Source organism: Chinchilla lanigera, unplaced genomic scaffold, assembly GCF_000276665.1.
Source record: "Chinchilla lanigera isolate Chin_1 unplaced genomic scaffold, ChiLan1.0 scaffold00041, whole genome shotgun sequence".
Taxonomy (NCBI): Eukaryota; Metazoa; Chordata; class Mammalia; order Rodentia; family Chinchillidae; genus Chinchilla; species Chinchilla lanigera.
This window is the reverse complement of record NW_004955442.1, coordinates 19,553,372-19,580,559: the sequence shown is the minus strand read 5'-3', so window position 1 is coordinate 19,580,559 and position 27,188 is coordinate 19,553,372. Positions and strand designations below refer to the sequence as shown.

The 27,188-nt window shown below is 46.8% G+C and overlaps 1 protein-coding gene across 2 annotated transcripts in view; it reads right to left on the bottom strand.

The window, feature by feature from the left end:
* The window catches only part of Pi4ka (phosphatidylinositol 4-kinase, catalytic, alpha), a 147,836-nt gene that overhangs the window by 14,231 nt on the left and 106,417 nt on the right, over positions 1-27,188 (bottom strand). For both annotated transcript variants that reach the window (XM_005391836.2, XM_005391837.2), the window contains exons 24-41: positions 26,153-26,223; positions 25,946-26,070; positions 24,398-24,479; positions 24,012-24,095; positions 22,789-22,878; positions 19,706-19,825; positions 15,346-15,438; positions 13,757-13,913; positions 13,369-13,496; positions 8,444-8,602; positions 8,100-8,251; positions 5,475-5,582; positions 4,623-4,750; positions 3,375-3,494; positions 3,016-3,095; positions 2,732-2,925; positions 1,159-1,249; positions 627-794 (exon numbers count right to left, since the gene is read on the bottom strand). In XM_005391836.2, coding sequence (XP_005391893.1) covers positions 627-794; positions 1,159-1,249; positions 2,732-2,925; positions 3,016-3,095; positions 3,375-3,494; positions 4,623-4,750; positions 5,475-5,582; positions 8,100-8,251; positions 8,444-8,602; positions 13,369-13,496; positions 13,757-13,913; positions 15,346-15,438; positions 19,706-19,825; positions 22,789-22,878; positions 24,012-24,095; positions 24,398-24,479; positions 25,946-26,070; positions 26,153-26,223 — 2,150 coding nt within the window. The remainder of the gene's footprint in view (positions 1-626; positions 795-1,158; positions 1,250-2,731; positions 2,926-3,015; positions 3,096-3,374; positions 3,495-4,622; positions 4,751-5,474; positions 5,583-8,099; positions 8,252-8,443; positions 8,603-13,368; positions 13,497-13,756; positions 13,914-15,345; positions 15,439-19,705; positions 19,826-22,788; positions 22,879-24,011; positions 24,096-24,397; positions 24,480-25,945; positions 26,071-26,152; positions 26,224-27,188) is intronic.

Below are 27,188 nucleotides of genomic sequence, written 5' to 3'. Positions count from 1 at the left end.
ATGATGGATGGTAAAAAGCAGAAGAAGCAAGTTGCCTTCACTTACAAGAAGAGGGAAATGGGCTGAAGGTTAAAGCACAGGCACTGGGCTACAGTGACTGAGGCTCCAGAACATTCTATAGACTCTACCTCCACTTGTCACCATGTGTTCACTGTTGGGAGCCCGGTGTGATGGGACTTGCCTGCAGTTCCAGCACTCTGGGATGCTGAGGCAGGAGGCTTGCAAGTTTGAGCCCCTCCTGGGAAAGAGCAAGACCCTCAAAATAAAAATTTTTTAAAAAGGACTGGGTATATATTTAGTGCAAAAGCCTTAGATGCAATATCCACTACCAGGAAAAAAAATGAATTTGCTGTTGGGGTAAGAGGTATAGGTACACCGCCATGGAAGTCTGCTTACTTCTGGAACCAAACTCAAGTAAACTTTCTCAAACACATAATGAAAGCTAAAAAACAAATATGACTAGAAAACACACCTGAATTAGAACTAAATCCATCTTCTCCAACTACTTGAGCAAAACTGAGGAACAAACACATGTTCTAGGGTGGACAGGCACAGTTGGGCCCCTCCTAGCTTGACCATGAAGCTGGGTCTTCTCTCTCCACTGAACAGTGCTACCTGAGACTCACCGGGGGGAAGGACCGCAGGACTTTTACCCCATACTGTGCTGTGAGAGGGTGTGGAGGGTACATGCTGGAGAAGTAGGAGAGGCCCGTGGGTGGGTCTGTGGGTGCCCAGCATAGCACATGGCTGAGCTCTGGAGCATCGGCGTCGATGGTGTGCCAGGTCACAAGGAACTATGGAGAAAGAGGGAAGATGGGTAGCTCAGGAAGTCTCTGGGGCCTATCTGGGAATATCTAGCCCACAGCACAAATTACAAGGATAGGCATAAGAAGTGATGACCACAAACCATTTAATAAGTATGCAGAAAATGTTTCCAATGCACCGTGTTGTAGTGTAATTGCAATTAGGTTAATGTACATTAAAATTTCCCTACCGTAAACATAATAAATACAAACTAGAAGCAGAAAATGCAGGAAGTTAAAATACTTCTAACTCTGAGGTCACCCAGGCTCTCTTTCTGCCTGGCTCTGGTGTCCATGTATCCTGGGCCCAGTTCTAGATGCGGTTTGAACCCAGTCTGGTTAGGGGCCATGCTACCTTGATAGCTTCAGGGACGTCACTAACAGCTCCAGGGTCCAACCGAACGAGACGGGTCACTTCATTCCCAATGGCTTCTGTGTTCTTGAACCTAGAGCACACAGGGTATGGGCAGGGTGGCCTTAGCAGCAAACATTCCCTCACTGCCATGGAAGGAAGGGACTGAGAGGGAAATGTTACACTGGAGAGATTCAGAGAGCCCTCTAGTGACATCTAAATGTACTCTGCTACTAATACATGAGTCTGAACACAAGTGTTTGAAAAAAGGTAACATTAATAGGTCAGCTATGAGAAAATGCCAGAGCTTTCTTAAACAAGAATTAACCGGGGCTGGGGATTTAGCTCAGCGGCAAAAAGCGCCTGCTTGGCAAGCGCAAGGTCGTGAGTTCGGTTCCCGGTACCGGAGAAAAACCAAAAAAAAAAAAATAAATAAAGAATTAACCTATACTCAGCATTTACAGGCCCTCTTTGTAGAGTCCTTGTCTTTAAAACTCTACCTTTTACTCCTTTTCAATACTGCACCCCTTTACCCTGGTCCTTCATATCAGTGTCTTTTTTTTTTTAGTTGTTTTGAGACATCTTATTATATAGTTCAGGCTGGCCTTGAACTCACTGCGTAGCTCAAGCTGGCCTCAAACTTGCAATGATTCTCCCGCCTCAGCCTCTTGAGTGCTGGGATTACAGGCATGTGCCACAACACTTGGCATCAGGTTAGTGTCTTAGTCCACAGTCCAAGGCCACAAGACACGTCACCTGGTGAGAGGGCAGACATGAGTTTGCAGATGTTACTGCCCCCATGCTAGTGAAAGGAACACTTTTCATAAGCACTGTGCTTTTTGTTTGTTTGTTTGTTTGTTTTGGTTTTTCTCCGGTACCAGGAACCGAACTCACGACCTTGCGCTTGCCAGGCAGGCGCTTTGCCGCTGAGCTAAATCCCCAGCCCCTTAAGCACTGTGCTTTGAAACAATACAAGAGAACTGGTCTATGGTTCTGCTCCTGAGGGTGAAATTAGGACCAGCAAGAGGAAGCAGTAGAGAGGCCAGTTGGGGCTTCCAGTGAAGAAACATCTGCTTCAGGTGCATCCACAGGGGCTGAGGGACTGTGTCACAGAGGCCTGTACAGTTCCTCTCAGCTACTATCTAAGAGTTTTGTCCCTGTGGAGCCTCCATGGGGCAGCTCACAGGACACTGGCTGCCAGCTGCAGCACAAGCCTTCTCTGAGTAGCCCGTACTGAAAGATGACTTCCAGGAAGAAATGCAAACCCTCCATCAGCCTGTTTCTGCAGCCCATCTCCCTGAGGCAGTAATATTCATGAATTGATAGTGGCCATAAATTCACTCTGACATTACTTCCTCAGGGTCTGGGGTGTTCTGGCACCCCAACTAGGACTCTGACAAGAGCAAAAGGCTCACTATAACCTCTGCACTGAGGTCTTGGGTTAGAAGTCTGCATGCCTGATGATTTTCCACATATCATAATGTGAGGGCCACATTATGCTTCTTAGCACACAGGATACAGCCAGCAGGGTCTTGCACTGAACCTCTCAGGAGGCTAGGGTGACCCAGGGACTCACCTGGCTGGCAGCTGCACGGCCAAGTGAGGAGAGATGCTCCAGGCAAGGTTCACGTTGTCCTTCCACTGCTTCTCACTTAGGCTAATGTACTTGGACCTCCAGTTGGCTACGCTGTTCTCGCCAGCTTGGTCCAGCTCCAACTCTGGGGCTGATAGCGGGTTGTACCAAGTGATGAGACGCTCTATCTCAGTAGCCTGGTGAGACCAGACACAATGCCCAATGCACCTTCTGCAGGTGCCCACACTACCCCTGCCCCAAGCAGTGGCTGCAGTCATGGGCCTTACCAGCAAGGACAGCAGCAGTGTGCGGCGCTTCATATAGTACTTGTGGAGCTGGGAGCCCCGGTTGGTTTTCTTAGACATCCCTAGGAAGGAAAGACAAAGCATGGGTGTGGTCTCCGGAAATCGCCTGACTGCCTTGTTTCTGGAACCTAAAAGAAGCTTTTGGGGGCTGGGGATTTAGCTCAGCGGCAAAGCGTCTGCCTGGCAAGCGCAAGGTCGTGAGTTCGGTTCCCGGTACCGGAGAAAAACCAAAAACCAAAAAAAAAAAAAAAGAAGCTTTTGGTTCTACCATCTGAGCATTCATCAGGTCACTAAGAATGGGGACTCATATGTGATACAAATAGAAGCAAACCTGCACCGACCTGACTTCTTGGAAATGGTTGACATGCCACTGGACAAGGGGTACGTGTTGATCCAGCCTTGTGTGGCCTGTTGCCGAGAGCCCACAGTTATGTCCAGGTTGCTCCGGGTATCCTGGTTATCTGCAGGCAAACACATCACTGATTGTGGGATGAGTAATTCTAGAAATGATACCGCAAAGAGAAACTTGCATTTTCACTAGAAGTAAGGTACAATCTGCAGAGACAAACACTGCATGTTATCCCTAATATGTGGAATCTGAAAAAGATGACAAGTAGGAGGAGGATTACTACTAAACAAGAGGAAAGAAGTAACAGGAGGGGAAAGGGGTATAATGGGATGGATATGAGCAAGATAAACACTAGGAAATCCTTCCCCAAACATGTGAAACTACGGGGCAGGGGGGATAAGAGGGTGGGTGTATATGACCAAAGTATGTTAGGTACACATATGAATCTGCTAAAATGGAACTCATTAATCTGTATAAATGAGAAAAGTGAAAAAAGTATAATACATAAAAAAGTCATTCTGTCTGCTTTTAAATGATTTTTTCCTTTTCCTGGAAGTAAAGTGGTCAGCTGTGGTTTGCTTACAGAAAACCCTGTCCTGTCTCCTAAGGTGTGGTTGTAAATAGCTACACGCTCAGAGGAATAGGAATATGGTGTCTGTTTAGAGGTTTGCTCCTGGCAAAAGCTTCAGTGCTTCTTGTGGAACATTGTGTTGTCTTGCTCTGGAAAACTCTTTGTCACTGTCCACCTTGGACAGCTTCTGTGCATCCTTTGGCAATCAGACCAAATGTCACTGTTTTCCGAAACTGACTTGATTCCCCAGCTCTCCTGGGACAAGTGCTTGTCTTTGAGGGGTGCTCCACGGTCCTCTCTCTGATGTTATCAGCACTGCTTCCTACCAACAATGGACTGTGCTGTATTCACCTGGGTACTCTGGGCTCAGTCTAATGCTATCACATTAGGCACTCGGCAGATGCTGGTGCACAGAGCTGGTGTGGAAGAAGTTGCAGTGCAAGGCATCTGCTCACATCTGCCTATATTTGTCATGGGCCTCATCCTGGGCTGGAGGAGAAACAGCAGCCAGATAGGCACCGTGCCTCCAACAACATGAAGTATGGCCACAGACAGCATACAGGTGGACCCTAAATATTCTTCTGCCCGGCTCCAACAGAGGTGTCCAGAGTGTACCCCTATCCTGCCCCTGCCCTCCTGAGCAGCTCCACTGTAGGTGCCAATGCTCACCTGGGGGAACGAGCTGGCTGGCTGTCAGGTACTTCTTATCTGAGAACATTGCCGTCCAGAATTTAATCATTATGCTTATGTCTTCACGCAACCTCTTTTCTCCTTGAGTAGGGAACTTTGGGGGACAACTGCAAACAATCACAGAGGACAAGAGTTGAGTGTCTAGAGTAAGGGACTAGAGGCCAGTTTTCTACTGCAGTAACAGGAGACATAAGTGGTTCCTTAATGTTAAGAGGTTGGCCCAGAACTGGTCATCACCAACAACAATCTCACTGATGGCCATGGCAAAATGCAGTGGTTTTAAGAGCACTCTCCTGCCTACCCGCATCTGCAACGGCTGTAGCTTCTAGGTGAGTGGTAAACTTATGGCTGATCATGGCAGCTGAGCTATGTACAGTAACACCTCCAGGCATATTTTAGCTCTCTTTCTCTATTTCCATTCCCTCCCACCCCAGTTCCCCTACCTCCCCACCCAAATTATCCCATTCCATTGCCCAGACTGGTTTCAAACTCCTGGGCTCAAGTAGTCCTTTCATCTTAGTCTCCTGAGCTGCTGGGACAATAGGAACACACCAAGTGTACAGCTGCATTTTTTCTTTTAAATTAGCGGAAAGGAAATTTGCACACACCTTAGAAGTCTTAAAGTACACACACTCATTCATACACACACACACACACACACACACACACACACACAAAGCATAGGCCTAAGGATATTCAAATCCTGCAGTACCAGGTCTACTGAACAACCAGGTCAGTGAGCATGAACCATGCAAACTGTGTTGTTCTAAGAATGACCTCCTCCTGTGACAACAGTCCCTGGACACACACACAGTATACACTGGCGAGTACCTGAAGTAGTCAAAGGCAGTGGAGTAGATCTTCTCACGAAGTACGTTGCGAATGGTTGCATTTGGAACGACATCAGCGTGCAGGAGGGACAACCCCAAGGTCAGCAGTCTGAGAGAGAGCCCCAGGCCCAGTCAAAATGGGAAACTTGGCCTAGGCCTGAGCCTCAAAGGGTGCCAGGTAACCAAGCAAACCTCGCAGCCCCCAAGACCAGGGCATGTCTCTGGATGGCAGGGCTGAGACAGAAGCATCAGTCGGGCAATTACCAGTCATAGATTTCTTGTACCCAAAAGGTCTCAGGAAAGATTTTTTTTTTCTTTTTTGAGACAGGGTCTTACTATGCCATTCGGGGTGCCCTTGAGCTCACTTTGTAGCCCTCATCTCAAACTCACAACGATCCTCCTGCCTCAGCCTCCCGAGTGCTGGGATTATAGGCATGCACCACAACACCAAGCCCCAGATTTTATTTTTTTAAGACAGTAACAATCAAACGCTTGGATTTGCCCATGCTAGGTAAGCAATTTACCACAGAAGCACAGCTTTGCCCAGTCAAGAAGAGATTTCTTTCCTTTTTTGATGGTATAGGGGATTCAACCTAGGGCCTTTGCACTGAGTTAATATCCCTGGCCCCTTTCAACATTCATTCTATCTATCTATCTATCTATCTATGCTTTTTTGAGACAAACTGGCTTTGAACTCACTATGAAGCCTAGGCAAAACTCAAACTCATGAAGATCCTCCTACATCAGTGCCACCACACACAGCTTAATTTTATTTTTTACCTTGAAATGGGGTCTCGCTAAATCATTAAGTTGCCTAGGCCTAGGCTCAAACTTATGACCCTCCTGCCTCTGCCTTCCAGAATGCTGAGATCACAATACCCTTCCAAGATTTATTTATTTATTTATTGAACTTTCAGTTTTATACAGAGAAAAATGAACAACTTGTATGGTAGTTTCTGGATCAGAAACTTCAGCCTCATAAATTATCTGCAGATTAATTCCTGAGGTAGAGTCACCTAAAGGTGTGACAAAGGGAGAAGATTTAATTACGTTTAAGCGGGGTGGTGTGCCTAAAATCCCTGTACTCTGGGAGGCTGAGACAGCAGGATCACAAGCTCCAGCCTGACCTGGGCAATTTTAGCGAGACCCTGTCTCAACATAAAAAAAAAAAAAATTTCAAAGGGGTGTTCTGGGAGTGTAGCTCAGTGGTAAAACTGCTTGCCTAGCAAGTGTGAGGACCTGAGTTCAATCTCTAATAGCACAAAAAATAACAAGAAAATAATTTCCCAAGCACACAGTTTCTTCTCTGCTAGCTTCTGAGCAAGGAGATGTGAGGAATGGTGGGAAGAAACTATTCCTGTCTGCAGGGAGCTTATAATTCAGGGAGGCTTGGAGAGATCAGGAGTTTCCCTGGTGGGTGAGACAGAGAAATCCGTATAGAGTAAAAATCTACAGAAATCCAACAAAAGAAGGATCTAATTCTAATGGGGGTTCTCCCAGAGGGACAGAACCCAGCTGTTGAGAGATTTGGCAGTGAGATGGCCCTGAAGAGGAGAAGCTTCTCAAGTGGCAGAAGCAGGGTATAGGTGTCTACAGGGAAGTGACTGTAGGAGTAAGGACTAGGGGTTGGGGAGACAGTGGACAGTAGGCTGGGTTCAGGAGGGAAGGCATAGTGCAACAAGACCACCCCAAAGAAGGCCATCTACTCTAGCCAAAGACACAGGCACCAGCCAGCACTCCTAACGTGAGTCACAGGGGATGGCCTGTGATAGGAATAGTCACAGTGAGGTAGCTGGTTGGTCCAAGTGAAAGTGGTAAGGGTGAATTAAGGCTTGGATATGAAAGCAAGCAAGAGAGGCCAGACATGTTGCAGGGGAAACCTAAACTATCTGCATCTGGATACACAAGAGGAGAGAACAGGAAGCCATCCCAGAGAGCAGAAAGGGAGGACTGGAGGAGGAGATGTGTGGGCAAGGTGACTTCCCTATGAGTGTTTTTGAGAATGGTTCACCCTCCAGGTCAGCTGTTCACCAACTGCTGCAGCAGGCAGACAGGGAGTGCTTGCTCGTTGTTATGGCAACTATACATTGCTGGGATAGTCAAGTGCAGATCATTTTCTAGTAATTCATTTCTGTTGCATTTTATAAAAGAATAGGTCATAACAGGTTGGCTATTAACAAAAAGAGAACTGGACCTTCCCTGAAACTGGTCTGAGAAGCATGGCCCCCAACAGGTGGCCACAGGGCTACAGGGACATGGTTTGGAGCTCAGGGATGGGCAGGCAGCAGGAGCAAGGGTCTGAACTGTGGCTAGGCAAGGGCAGATGCCGGGTACCACAGGCCTGGAACAGAGGCTGGCAAAAACCAAGTTCTAGGAAGAAGGACCAGACAATAGGAATTGAGGTGGGAGATGCTATAATCAGCCAGAAGCTCACTGCCTCCATGCAATCTGGAAGGATATTCCTGACAAGCTCATCCTCATCGTTTTGGGAAAGCTACGCAAGATTCTCTCTAGACTATATGGAAGTACCATGACACACACCCCCCACACACTGCCTGACATGACACATCCATGCCCCAATGCCGGTGACAGGCACCCCTGTGCCTCCGAGGAAGAAAGCACTCACTTGAATCGGGGTCCAATGGCTGCCACATGCCGATTCATACTCCCCTTAGCCCCACCAATGTTCAGGGACATGCAGCGCTGCAGCAGGCTGGAGAAGATCTCCACTTGGTCAGAGCTGCAGTACTTGGCGATCTCAAACCGCTGCACCAGGAACTGGTTAGACAAGAAGAAAAACACTATGGTGACCGAGCTGAGCCAGCCTGACTCTAGGGGCAGTGAGCTCAGCTGGGAATAGTTGCGCGCTCTCTCTCAGGTCACATCCCCCAGGCTAGTGGACCCAGGCAAAGTCTTGGTCCCCATCAACCAGGTGGCAGAGCACAGCAGAACGCGGGGGCAGGTACATACATCAATCCAGATGTAGTGGGGGGTGACTTCCGGGGGGCAGGGTCTGGGCTGACTCGCTTCTGACGCTGCCAGGGGGTCTGCTTCCTTTGTCTCTGCAGAAAACAGGCCAAACTTCTGCTCCACTGTCATGTGCCAGGCCCCTGCCATCTCCCGCATAAACTGCAAGTACAGAACAAACAAACCTTAGCTCCTCTGGGAAGCACAAGAGATTATTTTTTAAATTATTAAAAAAAAAAAATATCCATTGGATAAAACCTAGAAACTGAATAAAGTATGAAGGAAAAAGAAAGGGCACTCAGGGGCTGGGGATTTAGCTCAGCGGCAAAAGCGCCTTCCTGGCAAGCGCAAGGTCGTGAGTTCGGTTCCCGGTACCAGAGAAAAACCAAAAAAAAAAAAAAAAAAAAAGAAAGGGCACTCATAACTCCACTTCCTAGGGCTCAGCCACATTAGTGTTTCCTTCCAACCTTTTCCCAGGCTAGGTTCCTCTCATTTCAGCTCATGGTGCTGGGCAGGGCAGGATGTAATGGTGCGTGGGATGTTCCTGGTGCCCTGTGGGTTCTGAACAGGACCATCCCGGAGAACCTTTAACAATCGTAATAACTGCCTGCGATTGAGGTGAGGCTGCTTACTCAGGGCCTCTAAGTTGGTAAGGGCAGAGCTAGGGCTCTGACTCTAGATGAGCCCTCTTTTTCTTCATCCTACACTGGCCCTGTATAACGCCTTCATCCTACTAACCACATCCAGTGATCCAGGGAGGCAAGTCTGCCCTTCAGGTGGAGCAAGCAGGAGCAGGGAACACTGACAGGTCTAAGGCATGAAATTCCATGGTCCAAGCTGCTCCCATGGCTCAGCCACACTCAGCCAGGCTCCCTTCTGTGTGGAGGCATGAAGGGAGCCCAGGTGGGCCAGAGGGGTGGCCTAGAAGACATGCAGGTACTAGCAAGAGTGAGGGAGTGCCAGGTCATATTTGGAAAGCAATTTGCAGATTTTTCACATGGCAGGCCAGGAAGGAGACCTGGTGTCTCAATCAGTTAGAGTACCCAGCCTTCTGTTGGCCCAAAAGTGAATGGTGAGGGCCACAAACAAGACATAAGCTACAGACATGGGACACCGACAAACAATAAGGAGAAAACAGCAGTGTGAGTGGGAGTTTGAGAGGACATTTTAAACAAGATGGCTAGAGAAAGCCCTGGCAGGAAGGAGACATCTGGAGACAAGCAGAAGGAAAGTATATAGTCACCTGAGATAAGGAGTCAGGTTGGTATAAGTCAGATGGGAGAAAGCCCAGAAGGACAGGGGCCATGGAACCAAGTGTGGCTACAATAGAACAAGCCAAGGGAGTGACGGCCCTAAAGGCAGGATAGGTAGGCAAGCTTGCAGATTATAAAATCAAGACTGCCCTTCAGGTGGAGCAAGCAGGAACAGGGGACACTGACAGGTCTAAGGCATGAAAGGGACCAGATGTGACCCAGATTTTACCCACATTCTCTGACTGCAGGTGGAAAGGGCCAGGGGAAGCAGGGGACTAGACACCTCCAAAGACCAGGGCATAGATGGAGGAGGCCAGGGCTGAGGAACAGCTTGGAATCCGGAGAAGTGGCTCATTTTGGGAAGTACATTAAAGAGGATTCAGAGATGGCTATAAGTTGTTTGGTCTCAGAAGAGAGAAGGATGACAATGGCATTTACAACAATGGGGAATAGGTAATCAGGGTGGGCAGCACCTGGAGCCGAGTGTGGTCTGTCTGCTAAGGGGGTTGCTGGTCAGCTAACCACATGCAGCTCAAGGGCAGGAGGTAGAGGGATGCACCTAGACCAGGGTGTGAGGGCTGGGATGGGTGATAGTGCCAGAAAAATTGCCCTGATAGGCAAGAGGGGCCCTGAAACATATGTATTATTCACAAGTGTGAGAGGGCTACAAAAATTACAAAGGTCAGGAGTCCTTGGGAAGAACAGTTAGGTGCCCAGAAGTGCTTTCAGGAACTAAAGCTCTGAAGGGGGTTGTGAGTATCTCTCTACCTAAGTCTCCTCCCACCACCTGTGCACTATTAGGTGAGGTCTGTGCTCCACCCTTCCTGCTCCATCCCCAGGCCTCCTCCAACCACACATCCTGAGAACAGATGGGGGTCAGAGGTTCAAGGGCATCTACAGCCCCAGGGACAATGTGAGGCTTGAGGAAGGTGGTAAGAAACTGTCCTGACCCTGTCTTATGAAATGGGCTGGCGCTGTTCCCAGACTTTATTCTTAGCAAAAAGAGCAGGTTCTCCCTAATTCTCTTTATCACCCACTCCTCCTCAAGCAAAGTTGGGAGAGGGGTCATGGAAGGATTTTTATGACATTTTGAAGAAGTCTTCATTCACACCCATCTCTGAGTGGGCTACTCCAGTGGACTCTGTTTTTTAAAAAGACCACTTCCCCAGTCTATGGGAAAGGAAAACGACAGTGCTCTTCAATCACCAGTTTTTCTACATATAGTTGCTCTTCCGTATCTGTGGATTCAATTAACCCGACCAAAAATATGTGGGGAAAATTGTGCCTGTACTGAACATGAACAGTTTTTTTCCTTGTTACTATCCCTGTAAAATATAAAATAATAACTAGTTACGTAGCATTTACGTTGCATTAGGTATTAAAACAATTAGTGATGATTTAAAGCAAGTGGGAGGATGCACATACTACATCATTTTATAGAAATCATATACAGATTTTCATATTTTTGCAGGACTGAAGTATATGTCCTGGAACCAATCCCCCATGGGACAACTACAACAAGGGACAACTACGCAAAAACTCTGAAACAGGGCTGGAGAGGTAGCTCAGTGGTAGAACACTTGCCTAGAATGCTCAGGGCCCTCAATTTGATCCCCAGCACTGAAAAACAAACTGAAAGAGTTAAAAGGAAAAAAGTCCCAAATCAGCAGGGTATGGTGGCACATACCTGTAGCACTTTGGGAGGCTGTATAATTAGCTTTCCCATCACTGGGACACAATACTGACCCGTATAACTTAAAGAAGGAACCTGTTGGTGTACTTAGGTACTTGTAAAGTGAAAAAGAAAAGGAGACGAGGGGCTGGTAAGGTAAAGAAGAGCAAGAGGAATATAATAGAGAACACAGAATGTTAATACAAGAGAAGATAAGAGTGACTGAGAGAGGGTAGAATATAGTGAACTAAAAACTTGAGAGAAAGAGTTTTAAAAGTGGGAAAAAGAAGTAAAAAATAAAATAGTATTGCAATGGAATTGCACTTAATTTGGATCTTAGTTTCTGGGGATTCAATTCATGAATAGCTGGCTCAAAGGCAAAACTGTCGTGGCGAAACAGCGTGACAAAGTAAAAATGCTTAGTTCAAGGTGCTGAGAAGCAGAGCAGGGTAATGGCACAACAGAAAAAGGGACCAGGAACTCTTACACCCTGAATAAGAAAATCTGTCAGAAAGGCAATACATGTAGATACAACCTAATATCTAGACCACTCTAAAAGGAAAGCAGAGCAGAACAGCTGGTCTATACCATTCCAGCCCCTGTCCTTCCAGGGAGTGGCCATTACAAAACATTTCAGATGAAGTGTGAATGAACTGAAGGACTGAAGGAATGAATGAACAAGCAAGCACTGACGCTATTTCAGGCCCTTCTATCACCTCTCCTCCAAACACGGGAACACTGCAGCCCAGCAGCATCCTTACCAGCACTGACAGAGCACAAGGAAAGAGAGAGTATTAGCAAGTGAACAGAGCCTGTGGACTCCCACAGATGTGCACTTCCCCGCTTGGACTCTGCAGATCCCCTCCAGAGAGTGAATCACCCACTGACCCTTGCAGTCCTACCCCTGTGGGCAAATCTGTCAGCCAATCCCACAGACATCCCATCAGCACGCAAACTCATTCTCAGATTCCCAAGGACCCCCACCAGAGTGCAAGCACACCCGCCACACCCAAGCACAGACCCCCACCTACACGTGAACCAGCCTGCGAACTCTGCCATCATGCCTGAGGTGGGAAAAGTCCCTAAGCCAAGCCCAGGGAGTGTCAGATTCCGTCTGCAAGCTGGAGGGAAGAATTCTTGAGATTGCGTTTGTTTGGGTTTTGAGCACAAGAGAAAAGACAGGAATCTGATGTGGCTGCCTGCAATCAGACTGCACCGAAGGCAAGCAGGGAATTATGTGAACACTCAGGCTTTTTAGCACGGCGGTCACACATGAACTGCACATACATTCTCTTATTGGATTATTTGATCTGAGTTCCTGCTGGGTATTTTTTTGGTTTTGAGGGTTTTTGTTTGCTTGCTTAGTTCAAATTTTCCATATCCTTTCTTCAACTCAAGCTTCCACTGCAATACTATTTTATTTTTTACTTCTTTTTCCCACTTTTAAAATTCTTTCTCTCAAGTTTTTAGTTCACCATATTCTACCCTCTCTCAGTCACTCCTATCTTCTCTTGTATTAACCTTCTGTCCTATTATATTCCTCTTGCTCTTCTTTACCTTACCAGCCCCTCGTCCCCTTCTCTTTTTCACTTTACAAGTGCCTAAGTACACCAACAGGTTCCAACAACCTCGTAGCTTCCCTCAATCCCAAAGTACACTTTCTTCCTCCTGTACACCGTCCTCGCCTCACAAACATCTTCTTGAAACCCTCAACACTAACCCTTCAGTCCAACTAAAAGATTTCCAACAGAATCTGACCCCTTATGTAATTTTTCACCCATTATTATTTCCCCTATCTACCTCTCCCCATTGACTTACACTCCTCTTTCACCCATTCCTTCACCTTTTCCCTCTACTCCTTTCCCACATTTGTGTAGTCAGGCATGAACAACACAATCTATGAGGAAGACCAAGCCTTAAGAGGGTGACAGGCTTGCCAGGGTCTTGCTAGGCAAGCCTCTTTCCATCTTTTAATGGGCCTGCACTGAGGGTCAGTGTCCTACCGGCACTTCCACTCCGTTCTTGCCAGCCAGCAGCCACTCCCAGCAGGCCAAGGCAGTCTCCATGCCATGCTCGTTGAACATCCGGAGGGGACCCCAACACAGATGATGGAGAAGTTGTGGGTCACAATCTGGAACCAAACATAGGTTATTCAGAGGCCTCTGACCCTGGCTGGACCTGAACATAGCTTCTGTGGGTTGACAGGACAGTCAGCCCCAGCTGGGGCCAACAATGGCCTTTTATTTACTTTCCACTCACAGGAGAGGCCACAGAGAGCTCACCTGAGGAGCACCACCTCTTTCTTCAGCAACGACTCCAATTTATTAAGAACCACTTTGGCAAATATTCACTGGGAGTGACCCAGAATTCCACGGAGCTTATGTGCATTACCTTTGCTGCTAATGAGCATTGCAGTCAGCTTGAACATGGCCTGTGTGTAGTGCTGGGGATTATTGTGGTCCAAAGCTGTATTCAGATCCTGCACCATCATTTTGTTCAGGTCAGACATCTGGCCTGTGGCACCTGAGAACCGAATCATTCCGTACACCTGCAAGAAGCAAACTCATCACTAGCCATCATCTGGTTGAGGCCCTGGTAGCCACCTGACTATGCTCACAATACAACCAGCAAGTGCCTTGGTGTGCGTGCACACATACACACACGCACAAATATGTATGTGCCAGAGGTTGAACACCACACCTCAGGTTAAATCCATTTTACCACTGCATCCTCTCACAGATTTTTCTAAAAGAACTTCTCTTCTGGAAATGCCTGTTAGCATACCCACTACTGCAGATGCTTCCTGAGGATGGGGACTTGGTCTCTATTTTTGTGCCCATGGTGTGACCCATAGCAGGATGGCATTAACATGGACTAGACAAATAAAATTATTCTAGACTCAATTATTCAAACAAGATCAGCTGTGTTTTTTTGTCTGTTTGAGGCACAGGGGACTAAACCCAGGGCCTCATGCAAGCTAGGCAAACACTTTAACGCTGAGCTGCCTCATTGTCTTTAAAGTCAGACACAACTGTTTTTCCTAGGAAGTGTTATTTTCTGATTCACAAACTGCAAAGAACATCGGACTCTTTCCAAACAAAAAAATCTATCTCCCAAATTCAGACATCCCTCTGCCACCAGGGTATTCAAATCAATGTAGAGCAGACTCTCAGCAATTCCCAGCATGCGGTCAACAGTCACTCAGCAGAGAGCCAGGATGGTGGCACACGCCTGCAATCCCCATACTCAGGAGGCTGAAGCAGGAGCACTGTGTGAATTCGAGGTCAGTCTGAACTATATAGCAAAACCCTGTCCTTAAAAACAAAACAAACAAATAAAAAATAGTCTTTCCAACAGTCCAACAGCATGGATTCTACTTGCAGAGACTCATGAATGAAGAGCAGCCACTGGAATAAATAATTGGCAGAATAAGCAGCAGGAGAAGGGGACCTTAGATCAGGCTACTGACAAACTTGCACAGTTATCAATGGTGTCAGTGAGTTTCTGCACTTTATGGATGAGGGAACTGAGGCCCACAGAGGTGAAGCAACCAGCCAGAGTGAAATAAACTGCAGCGTTCTGGATGAAAGCCTTTAATGTGGAGCTGACAGAGGTGGCTCCCAAAGCTGTTTTGCCTGACTGTGGCAAATAACTTAATTTCAGGAGTCTTAGTTTCTTTATCTGTATAACCAGTATGCACATCTCGGCAAGTACCCGGGAGAATGCGTGGCACTCAACAAGTGTTTGCTACCACTTTCAAAAAAAAAACAAAACCCAGAATGCCTCAGCATAGCCAGAATATGTGTATGTGAGGTAGATGCCTCAGAGTATGCTAACAGTCTTGGGCTGTTCTCGAGCCCCCTAAAATGAGTAAATTCCACATTGCTCAGATCCATTGCTTATGTCCCACAAAAAAAGAGCCAAATGGCATCAAACCAAGAGGATGCTCTGACCCTTGGACACAGTGGTGACAAAATTACCTCGCCTGCGTAGCGGTTGCGCAAATTGAGGGAAGCCATGAAGTTGGAGTAATCTTTCTTCACACAGGCTGGGCGCTCAGTTAGCTGAGTTGCCTACAGAAAAACAATAACAATTATTGTAGACTGTCAAAACATCACCTTTTTTCATGCATACAATGACTAAAGCAAAGTCTAATTAAGTAGTTGAGTTCAACCTGAGTGCGGTGGCACACACCTGTAATCCAAGCAGTCTGGCAGGCTGAGACATTGTGAATTTGACCTCATCCTAGGCAACTTAAGACACAGTGAGACCCTGTCTCAAAATAAAAACTAAAACAAGGCTACGAGATGTAGCTTATCATTCTCCAGACCAAAAAAAAAGGTGAAAACAGGGCCGGGCATGGCACACGCCTGTAAACCCAGCACTCAGGAGGCTGAGGCAGGAGCTGGGGCAGGAGGATTATTGCGAGTTCAAGACCAGCCTGGGCTACAAAGTGAGCTCAAGGCCAGCCTGAACTGGATAGCGAGACCCTGCCTCAAAAAGACAAAAAAAAAGGAAGAGGAAGAAGGAGGGAGGGGAAAGAGAAGGGAAGGAAAAAGGGAAGAGAAAGGGAAGAGAAAGAAGAAGGGAGAAGAAAACAAGTTTAGACTGGGGACTATTAAAATTGTTGTGCTTGTTAAATTAATATAATGAAATACTCTAGAATAGACTCTACAGTCATATATGTCCCACAGAAAAAAAAATTTTTTTAAAGTTTAGATGTAGTCAGGATTGGGGGCGCATGCCTGTAATCCCAGCACTCCAGCAAGCTCAGCCAGGAGGATTCAAAATTCAAGCCCTGCCTGGGCAATTTAGCAGCTTAACAAGGCCTTGCCTCAAAATAAAAGTTACAAATAAAGGGCTAGAGATGCAGCTCAGTGCAAATCTCCTGTGTTCAATTTCCAGTACTGAAAATAAAAATAAATTTTTTTTGATGTGGGAAATGCTTTCAGGAGGGAGTTGATATTATAGTTTTGTGAACACGATGACAAAGGGTGACTGAGGGACGGAGCAAAAGCTAGCAGGGCCCTTAAACATCCAACAGCTGCCCGAATGTCTAGAAAGGTGTGTCCCCTGAGCACGAAGGCAAACCACTCCCTCACATGTCTCCTCTCATGAGCCTTGGCCTCCCAGAGCCTCCCCACTTCTGGACCCAGAACCTCAGCAGCCTGGGCAGCTTCTACTCCTAACAGAGTCTCTCCCTTGCTGTCTACTCTGTAGCTTCTGCTCAGCCAGTGGCACACATTTAAAAGGCCAGGCAAGGGGCCAGGGATTTAGCTCAGTAGCACAGCACCTGCCTAGCAAGCATGAAGTTCTGAGTTTGATTCCCGGTACCAAAAAAAAAAAAAAAAGAAAGAAATTTAACAGGCCAGGCAACAGACATTTTCCCTTTAGCATAACTCACTACAAACTGACACAACCCATTTACTTTATGAAATACAGATACTACTACTATAAAAAAAAAAAAAAAAAAGGAATATCTCAATTGTTGGAAGAGTAGGTATAAAGCAAGCCAGAGAAGAAAATATAAATTTTGGGAAAAAACAAAACACAAGTAAGAAGAAAATTACATGGTTCTTGTACAATAGTATTAAACTAGCTTATTTAAAAAATGTCGGGGTTGGGGATTTAGCTTAGCGGCAAAAGCGCCTGCCTGGCAAGCGCAAGGTCGTGAGTTTGGTTCCCAGTACTGGAGAAAAACAAAACAAAACAAAACAAACAAACAAAAAAAAATGTCATATAGCTGGGTGCAATGGAGGCTGAAGCAGAACTGCAAGTATGAGGCTAGCCTGGGCAATGTAGTGAGACTGTCAAAAAATAAAACAGACCACGCGTATAGCTCAGTGCTACCATATCCCTGGGTTCAGTACCCAGTACCACGTACACGCACACCCAAACACACGCAAAAATCAGACAAAAGTTCTTTGCATTTTTTGCAGTCAGTATGGAGGCTAGGGAAATAGCTCAATGGCACAGCACCTGCCTGGCAAGCGCAAGGTCCTGAGTTCAATTCCCAGTGCCCCAAAAAAAACAAAACAAACAAAAAAGAACTGATGTGCAGACAGTGTGGCCTGTGGCATCAAGCAGGCCTGCACTCAAACCTGGCTTGACACTGATAATCTGTGACACCTGGAGAAGGCACTTAATGTCTCTCAACTTCAGTGTACGCCCCTGAAGGGTAGGGATAAAGCCAGGTGTGGTAGCATATGCTCGCAGTCCTAGCACTCTGGGAGCCTGAGGCAGGAGAGTCCTGAGTTTAAGCCCAGCCCAGGCAGTTTAACAACTTAATGAGACCCTGTCTCAAATAAAAAAAAGAGTAGCTTGAATATGAAGGCCCTGGGTTTAATCCCCAGTACAAAAAAAAAAGTGTGGATAACTACCCATCTCACAAAACTGCCACAGGTAGGGTGAAGGTAGTAAGATACACAAAGCCCCTAAAACAACAAATATCACCTGGCGGCCCAAAGTGCAGGCCAGATCTCTCCCTTCTGAAATTGCTTCCACATGCCCAGTATCTGAGTCAGTCAGAGGCCAGCACAGTAGACACCAAGAGATGCTGCAGGAGGATCCTGCAGAGGTTTCCTGTTGCAGATCTCTAGTCCTATTAGCCTGATACCTTGCTGCTGAAACTGCCCTTTGAGAATGTCCTTCTCAAAGTGTCATGTGATGGGAGATGTTGTTGCAGGGGTGCTGCACTCTCCTGTTTTTCTATGGGGCAAAACATCTTAGGTTCTTGAACACAACTAACAATCAGATGCACAACTAAATGTATCTTTCTCTGTTTAGCATCCCAGTGTAAAAACTTAACTTAGATCTAACATTTTCAGAAAAAAACATTAAAATCTTTTAGGCAAAATAGGTCTCTCACAAGTCAGCTGGCCTGAGCCTAGAAAAGGATTGTGTGTGTGTGTGTGTGTGTGTGTGTGTGTGTGTGTATGTGTAACAGGGGACTGAATCCAGGGCCTCTGCACATACAAATCCTTTTTAATTAAAAAAAAAAATTTTTTTTTTTAAATTTTGAGACAGGGTATCAGGAAGGTGCTGCATTGCCATGCCACTCAAACTTATGATCCTCCTGCCTCTGGTACTACTGGCATCCAAATCACTTTTTTGAAGGACTATTCTTTGTCATAAGCACTCTCAATCTGTGAGTTCTGCCTCTGGCCTGTCTGTGTCCTCCAAGAGGTAGACAGACCCAGATCCCACTGTGCCCTGTCAACACAGAAGGCCTATGAGTGTTGGCTGCACATGGCTCAGGTGGCCACATGTGCTGAGGCTGGTATCTTTGGAGAAAGTGCAGTGACCCTAGGGTGAGCAGTCTATGATGAAATGAGGTCTGGAGACAGGTGTTTCCCCTGTACTGCCTCAGACCCCACAGAGTCTAGAGGGCACTCAGGCCGAGGAAAGGGCTCCTCTCTTCCTGCCTAGGCCCCAGGGGGGGTCCTGCCACACTTCCTCCTAGTGCTCAGTCTCTGTGTCTCCCCATGTAAAACCCACATCTGATGCTGAGAAAGCCAAAGAGCACACACAACCTGCAAAACCTTGCTCTTGTTCAGATTAACTGAGTCCTGAGTGAGGAGGTGATGGGTGGGGGCTGGGGTTCTTAGATGCCAAAAGACAACACTGCCAGGCCAGTCTCACCACTGGATGTAACTGCCTGCTCCAATCCTCATTTGTCTTTTAACTCTAATTTAACTCAGAAAGTGTTACTTTGCGAACCAGCTGGTTCACAAAGTTAATCTAAGCAGAGAACTCTAAATTAATCTCAAACAGAATAAGATGAAGCTGTAGTGTACGCATACAGTTCAGCACCTAGAACTAGTAGGACGTCTGGTGAATGTTCCACATAGACACTGACATGATATGATGCTGTCCATGTCTAAGAGAGGTCAGTTTCCTTCTTTTTGGATAAAGACACTCAAATCTAAATTTTATCTCATTAACAAATCAACCTTTGATCTCCATAAATCTGTATACTAAAAACACAAGCACAATAAGGAAATGCCTGTTGTAATGGCTGCTATGCCTCCGCCACTGTCTTCCTTTGTGGTACTAGGGATTGACAGGGTCTTTGCACTAAGCTACATTCCCCAGCCCTTATTTTACTTTTAATTTTGATCAGGTTCTTGCTGTACTAAGCTGCCAAAGCTGGGCTGCCACCTCTTTTTTCACCTGAGTATCACCCAGTTCCTGCAACACACATCTCACATACCTAACAAGTATGGCAAAGGGAATTTCACAACATCCTACACATAAACTCAAGTCCTCCCACCTCTATAATGCTGCTCCCACAGATTAAGTTGTGGGGTGGTCACTGCTCTGCCGGAGGCTCATACATACCCCAAGAGTCGTGTTCTGCTTGTTGTAGCCGGCAAAGTGAAGGATACTCTCAGTAGCCATGGCCAGCCCTGTGTGCTGGGACAGTCCCGACACCCAGTTCTGATGTTTGTTCAAATATTCCTGAAACAGGAAGAAAATATGCTATTTCACATAGAGGGAAAAATAAAGCTTTATAAATAAGGTGTGGAGTACAAACAAAAAAAGCCAGATGTGGTCACACACACCTATAATCCCAGCACTTGGGAGGCTGAGGCAGGAAGATTACTGCAAGTTCGAGGCCAGCCTAGGCTACAAAGTGAATTTGAGGCCATCCTGAACTACACAGCAAGACCCTGCCTCAAAAAGACAAACAGCAAGGTGTGAGATAGCAGAGGAAGCACCAAGTTTTAATGCTGTGTCTGCACCTCACTCCCCAGCTGTGAGACAGTGAGTAAGGTCAAGACCCTTTGTGACTGGCTGCTGCTCACCTATGAGTGAGGGCAACGCCCAAGTCCCAGAGTGGCTGTCATGTGGAAGTGCACTGTCACATAGTTAACGGGAGAGGATCGCTCCTTGCTGAGCATCTGTCACTTACCAAGAGATGTGTTGGCCACTGGGGACCAGCTGCAAGGCCTTGGTCCTGCGGGCAGTGTGCAGCAGTGTGGGCTAGAGCCTGCATACAGGCCTTGGCCACTGCCACAGCACCCCTGTTGCCCAAGGTAGCCAAAACTGACACCAGGAGCCTACGACAAGCACCTGAGCCACCCTGGCTGGCCAGGGGAGGAGGCACTGGGGCAAAGAGACCCCTGCCCGAGCCCAGAGGTGGGAAGAAAACCTCCTGCTCTGGGGACCACAGGAGCTCACACCACTAGAGCACCACCTACAAGAGTAAAGTTATGGGGTTGTGGGCTGGGAGGTTCTGGACCAACAGAAACTAACTCCCCACAGAGAAACACATGAGCATGTACACACAAAACTATGCCACAGAAATCCATCCATGGACCCCATGGTTTCCGGGAGTTGCTAATGATCAAGCTTAAAAGGAAGTACGCTGACCAGATTTGCTATTAAAACTGGACCACTCTGTTGGGCACAGATGTGGGCAGACAGGAAGGCTGAGGCTGGGGCAGGAGGGGAAGATGCGACTGAGCAATGAGAGCTGTGTGATGATGGGAGTTCAGAAGGGGTGGACTGTTGCAGAAAAAGCAAAGCAGGATCAGGGTGGGGTGCCAAGGGGATACCTGGGGGAAACAGAATACTCCAAGCTCTGTCATCTTCCACTTCTTTTCTAGGACAGGCTTACCTGAGAAAATGCTAGGGAAAACACAGTTCTCTCTACTGACTCCTTTTTTGTCTACTAAACCTTTTAGGCATTAAAGGGCTCTTCCTTATTTAGACTGCAGCCTACATGAAACAAAAGCAACCAGACATTTCCCAAATATTAATAGTTTGAAAAACTGCTAGTTTGAAGAATTCGGGTGTGCAAATGTGAAAGCTACAAGGAACCAAATGGTGGAGTGGGGTGGCTTATTAACCAGGCCCAGTGGCTTTGTCCAGCTTCGCCTGTGGGTCTGGCCCACAGAGGGGCCATCTGGTCCCACTCCCCCTTGCTGCTCAACCCCTTTGCAGAAGGAGAAAACTCCCAGCAACCCTAGACACAAGCCCCATGTTCTTGTACAATGCAGTTCCAAGCAGCCTCAAAGGCTCCTGGAGCTGGCTGCTCTACCCTTCCTGGATCCCACATCCAGAAACTATTTTTCTTTTTTTTTTTTTTGAGTTGGGATCTTGCTATATTATCCAGGCTGGCCTCAAACTTGCAATCCTCCTGTCTCAGTCTCCCAAACAGCTGGTATTACAGGCATAAGCTAGGAGGCTCAGACTCTAAAACATTTTTGAACTGGCCTTGAAATGTGAGGTCAATTTCATAAGCTCCTCTCAACACACCTGCTCTTTGCTAACCTAGATTCCTACTAGTGGCTTTTTTCTTATTTCGATCTGTCCTCCCCCCCCCTCACACACACACACTTTGTTTGGGGTACTAGGGATTGAACCCAGGGCGTTTGCACTGTGCTACAGCCCTAGCCCTTTTATTTATTTTAAGACAGGCTCTCAGTAAGTAACTAAGTTGCCCAGACTGGGCATGAATTTTCAATCCTCCTGCCTCAGCCTCTCAGAGTGTTGAGATTACAGGTATGCGCCACCACATCCAACTCTTTGACTCCTTTTGAAGGTGACTCTTTACTCTTACACACTGTGGTATTTTTGTTCTATTTCTGTTTGACTGTCTCTAGAACAATGGCTCACCTTTCAATTATGCACATTTACAAGTCAGTGCTTTTGTCTGAAAAAAAAAAACCAAACAAACAAAAAATTCTTATGTACCTACTCATACAGCTACGCAAAGTCTTTTTCCAGGTAGAGCTTTACTGACACACAAGTCCTTGACTTTGCCTAAGGTGCATTCAATGCACTCAGCTTTTGGCACTGCTGCCTCCCAGCAGTCTCCTCTGCCCACCACACAGCCCCTATACATCTCACATGTAGATGGTCAGGTCTGGGCCTGCCCACCGTGGTGGCTACCTCTCCTCCTGCTGCCCTGACCAGCACAGTCACCCATCAATGCTCCTAACAGAGTAGCACCTTGAGATGCTAGTACTGAGTGACTAATACTCTCAGGCTCAAAACTGACTAATGTTCTTGGTCTCTGTTTATTTACCCTGGTGCTGTTTGTATTTTGAGTTCACTGTGTTTGTGCAAAAGCTCTCTGGACTGTTCAAAGGAGCTTATCAAGATTGCCTACATGGGCTAGGGATTTAGCTCAGCGGCACAGTGCCTGCCTGGCAAGCGCAGGGTGTGAGTTCAATTCCCGGTACTGAAAAAAAAAAAAAAAGAGAAAGATTGCCTACATGTACCATTCTCCATAATGAATGTGATCATTATGTACTGCAAACATGTACTAAGAAAAATAAAAAATTATAAACACAAAGATTGCCTTTGATGATTTCAAGAAAGTACCCATTTAGCTCAGTGGCACAGCGCCTGCCTGGCAAGTGTAAGGTCGCAAGTTCGATCCCCGGTACCAGAAAAAAAAAAAAAGTACGTACCTGTAGGTGGGACTTAGTGACTGTGGGTGCCCACTTCATGGCCTCCTGCAGGATCATTCCACAGCGGGCAGCAAAGTCCTTCACAATGCTCTGGAGATGAGTGACAATTCTTTTTAACAACTGAAATCAGCCTATTGGAACTGTTGTAGTAACTGACATGGGCTCAATTGTTTCCTCCAAAAAAAATCTATGTCCATAAAACCCTAATTCCCAGTAGCTCAGAATAAAACTGTACTTGAAGACAGGGCTTTCAAAGAGATGAGCAAGTTACAAGGCCTTAGGATGGGCCCTAATCTAATCTGGCTAGTATCCTTATGAGAAGAGGAAATCTGGGTACCTAGAGGTACCAGGGATATGTGGCCACAGAGACATCATGGAAGAACATACTGTAGTGAGAGGGCAGCCACCTACATGCCAAGAAGAGCAGCCACCTATGCAGGTACCTTGATCTTGGACTTCCAGCCCTCACAACTGTGAGGAAACAATTCTCTCTTCTTTAAGCTATCCATTCTATGTTACCTGGCTACAGTAGCCCTAATAGTGATCACGTTCTAACACCAAGGATCCAGGGGACAGGAAGTCACATACACTGTGCTCTGTCATTCTTGCTCAAGGCTATGTGGCAGGACCTATATCATGGGGCCACAGTACAGCGCATCCTGGGTCAGTAACTAAAGGGAAGGTTGTCCTCACATGCACATCATTGCACAAGGAAACTCCCCAGTGACAGCTGGTCTGGCTCCTGTTCAGATTAACTGCTGAGTTAGGTCATGTCCTTGCCCCTGGCTGGAAGAGCTTGGAGCTGAGCTGAGGTGAGCTGAGCTGAGCTGAGTTTCTGCCCTGCCACAGCAGGGGCTCTGAGTTAGACTAAGTTGGGAAGAAGAAATACCCAGTTCCTCATCCTCATTTGGAGTTATTTACTCTGCCTTCTGGTTAGTCGCAAAGCTATGTCACTCTATTACCACAACTGCAAAAGGTGGCACACCTCCAAGTGAATGCATCTGAAAATCACAGGCCAGGAGGTAGACGAGGCTAGGGCTAGTCCTTGCCCTCTGCAGTAGGACCCCGTGCTGGAAAGTGTCCTCACCGTGGGACAGGGCCAAGACTACTCACACTTTTAACTGCTGGGGATGGAGCGACCTCCTGTAGTTGAGTACTTGCCCTGATATACTCAGGGAATGGTAGTGAAAATGGCCCTTGTGCCGGGACCCAGTGGGGCCTACCTCTCGGGCTTCATATGTGTCAGGAACCGTGATCCGATAGGGTGCATCAGGGATGTCATAGTAAGGTTGGTCCTTATGAATATCCTGCAAACAGTGATAGTCCTCTTCCAATCCACCTTTCTGCAGTATTCATGGCCAAGTCTCTGACCCAGGAAAGCAGTATGCTTGCCACCCCTTCCCACCAGTGTCCCATCCACAATGGTCCTCCAGACTTGCTGCAACTTACTGGGAAATACCAGGCGGGGTTTGGGCCCCTTCTTACCCTGCCACAAGCAAATTCACCACCCATAGCATAAATTAGTCTCAGGCAAATCACTGGAGGAGCACCCCATAACACAGGGTAGACAGTGTGCACTGGGAAGCCCAAGGTCACCCAGGACACTCACAGCACTCAGCGACAGGGACAGAGTCTGCAGGATGTCCAGCATGGTCTTCAGTACAGTCCCGCTCCAGAGCAAGTGGGGAAACCTATACCAAAAGCAGGCTCTCAGGGCCCAGGAATCGAGCCTTCCGAGGTGCCTTCCGGTGGGGGTGGGGGTGAGCACCTCAGTCACCTTTCCCTGTACAAGCACAAGCTATATCTTCCGATGACTGCTGAAGGTGGCATGTCAGGACACCCCTCAGGACGGCACCAGCCCTCTCGGGGCTCTCCACAGTGAAGTGAACAGTGCCTGATCAGAGATGACTAATAGGCCCAGTAGGTCCCATTCCTCAGAGCCAGATGCATCCCAAGTGGCCTACTTCAACCCGGTTAACAACAGGCTGTCACAATTATACTAGCCAGGCCATACCCTCACCCTTCCCAAAGCAGTTCTAGTAATTTAATTGCAGAATTATTATTAATCAACTAGGGTTCCCCAATATTTCCCACATCATGGCATAAATAGCAAATTTGTACATGTTACCCTAGCTCAATGATGGTGAACCTTTTAAAGCTTTCAATGATACAAACAGCCTGCTGTGGCACGTGTGCCATAGGTTTGCCACCGCTGCCTTAGAGTAAAGAGAAAAAGCACCTAAAAGTAACAGGCGAGGGTTCTGGTGGTCCTCGCACTGGAGGAACAGCACCTTTGTGCAACCTTAAAAGTCACCCATGGCCCACTGCTCTAAAGCCTGGCTCAGACACGTGCCACATGTGTGTAAGACTTGTTCTGGTTCTTGTGGCTCCTGGCTGGCTTCTGACTCATCCTTGGATGGTGCAGTTACCTGGACCAGGCATGCTGCAACTATGGCAAGTTTCCAAACCTCTGGAGATTTAAGGAGTTGCAGGCAAGCTTAGTGTGGGTGTATACTACCACTGCCCTCACACCTTAGCAACGGTGGAACAGACCGCCTGTGAAAGTTCTCATCAGAGTGGGAATATTCCCCCAAGAGGGTCTGCTTTGGTTCCCACCACAGAGTAGAAAAGGGCGAATATGAGCTTTTGCTCCTGAGAAGCCCATAGTTTATTCATTCTACTTAGGGACTGGTGGCTAGACCTTGGGTTAAGAGATGATGGGCTGGATCTTCCAACCATAGGTGAGGCGCAGGGACATGACTCCTATCAGTAAGAGAGGTACTATAAAAATCCTTACCAGGCACGGTAGTATACAACTATAAACCCAGCACTCAGAAGGCTGAAGCAGCAGAAGTTCCATGAGTTCAAAGCCAGCCTGGGCTACATAGTGAGCTCAAGGCTGGCCTGGACTATATATATATCTCTAGACTCTTCCCCAAAAATCTCAACAGTTCAGAATTAACAGAGGTTTCTGGAGTAAAATTCAGACTCTGAAGCAAACTCACTGACATTCCAGGGGAAGGCTACAGCACCCTTGAGAGTTTTTGTTTTGACACCACTGTCTTCTGGACTGATGATGTAAGGATGAGTTCCTCACATTCCAAATCACAAACATTTACCCACATGCACACAAGAACCAGTGGGAAATGGAACTTACTTATCCACCAGACCAGAGAGGTACTTGTCTGCCACCCTCCTTATCCTCTTGTGAATGTGGTTGAAGTTCACCAGCAGAAACTGAGCATGTCGCTCCAGTTCCTCTTCATTTTCCTTTGTCTTGGCCTAGAGTTAGAAAAGAAGGTAGGACAGTACCCCTGTGCACGGTTCTACTGCAGATGCATGCTCATCCTCTGAAGAGGCTTACTTTATCTGCCATCATGTTCAGGAAGGCATCAAACACTTTGTCTGCGACAGCAATCACACACTGCATCATCCCTGAAACAAAAGGTTTCCATGGATCAGACACAGCCACGCTGGCACTGAACTCATAGACTCAAGGGATCTTCCCACCACAGGCTCCCAAGTAGCTGGGACTACAGGCTCATGCCACCACATCTCATAAATGTTTTCTTTTGAAATAATTCTAGATTTAGAGCCCGGTGCACAGATAACAGTTTCCATGCACCCGTCACTGGCTTTCCTGGATATTAAAATCTGCTGTACAATCAGGCTAAATTTGGATGAACACTGATAGAACTGTTACTTAAATGTCAGGCATTACCTGAACTTCTCAGTTCTCCCATTCACATCCCTTTTCTGTTATAGGATTCAATTCTGGATACCACAAGGGATTTGCTTATCACATCTCCTTATTCTAATCTGTGTTGATTCTTGGTCTGTCCTTGAACTTCATGACCTTGATACTTCTGAAGGTCACAGGTATTTAGGTATCTGATATTTGCTCATGATTAGTTAAGGATCTTGGTGATTTCACCATAGAGTTGATATGCTCTTCTTATCATATCAGATAAAGGGTCTGAGATACCCATATCTTTTATCACTAATGAGGTTAATCTTGATCACTTGGTTTGAGTGAGTATTTTTCCCTTTGCACACTAGAATTGAGTCAACCAACTCACACTTGGGACTTAGGGATGAAGTGCCATCTCCTGAAGAGGATTTGTGGATAACACTATTAAAAATCACCACAATAACATAAATATTTAAAGAAAAATACTTTGCAATCACACAGACATCGTATTTCTCTTTAAAATTTTGCTTACTAACTTTAGTATCCCTCTGTAGATTCTGCCTATAGCAGTTACTGTGGCTGTCACAGGGATTTCCTGTTTCCCCTATTCATTCTACTTTTGTTAAGTGGAATTCTATAAGGAAAGGCCATCCCCACTTCCTTATCTTTATTCAGTAATCTAATCAGTATGGACTCGTGGATATTTACT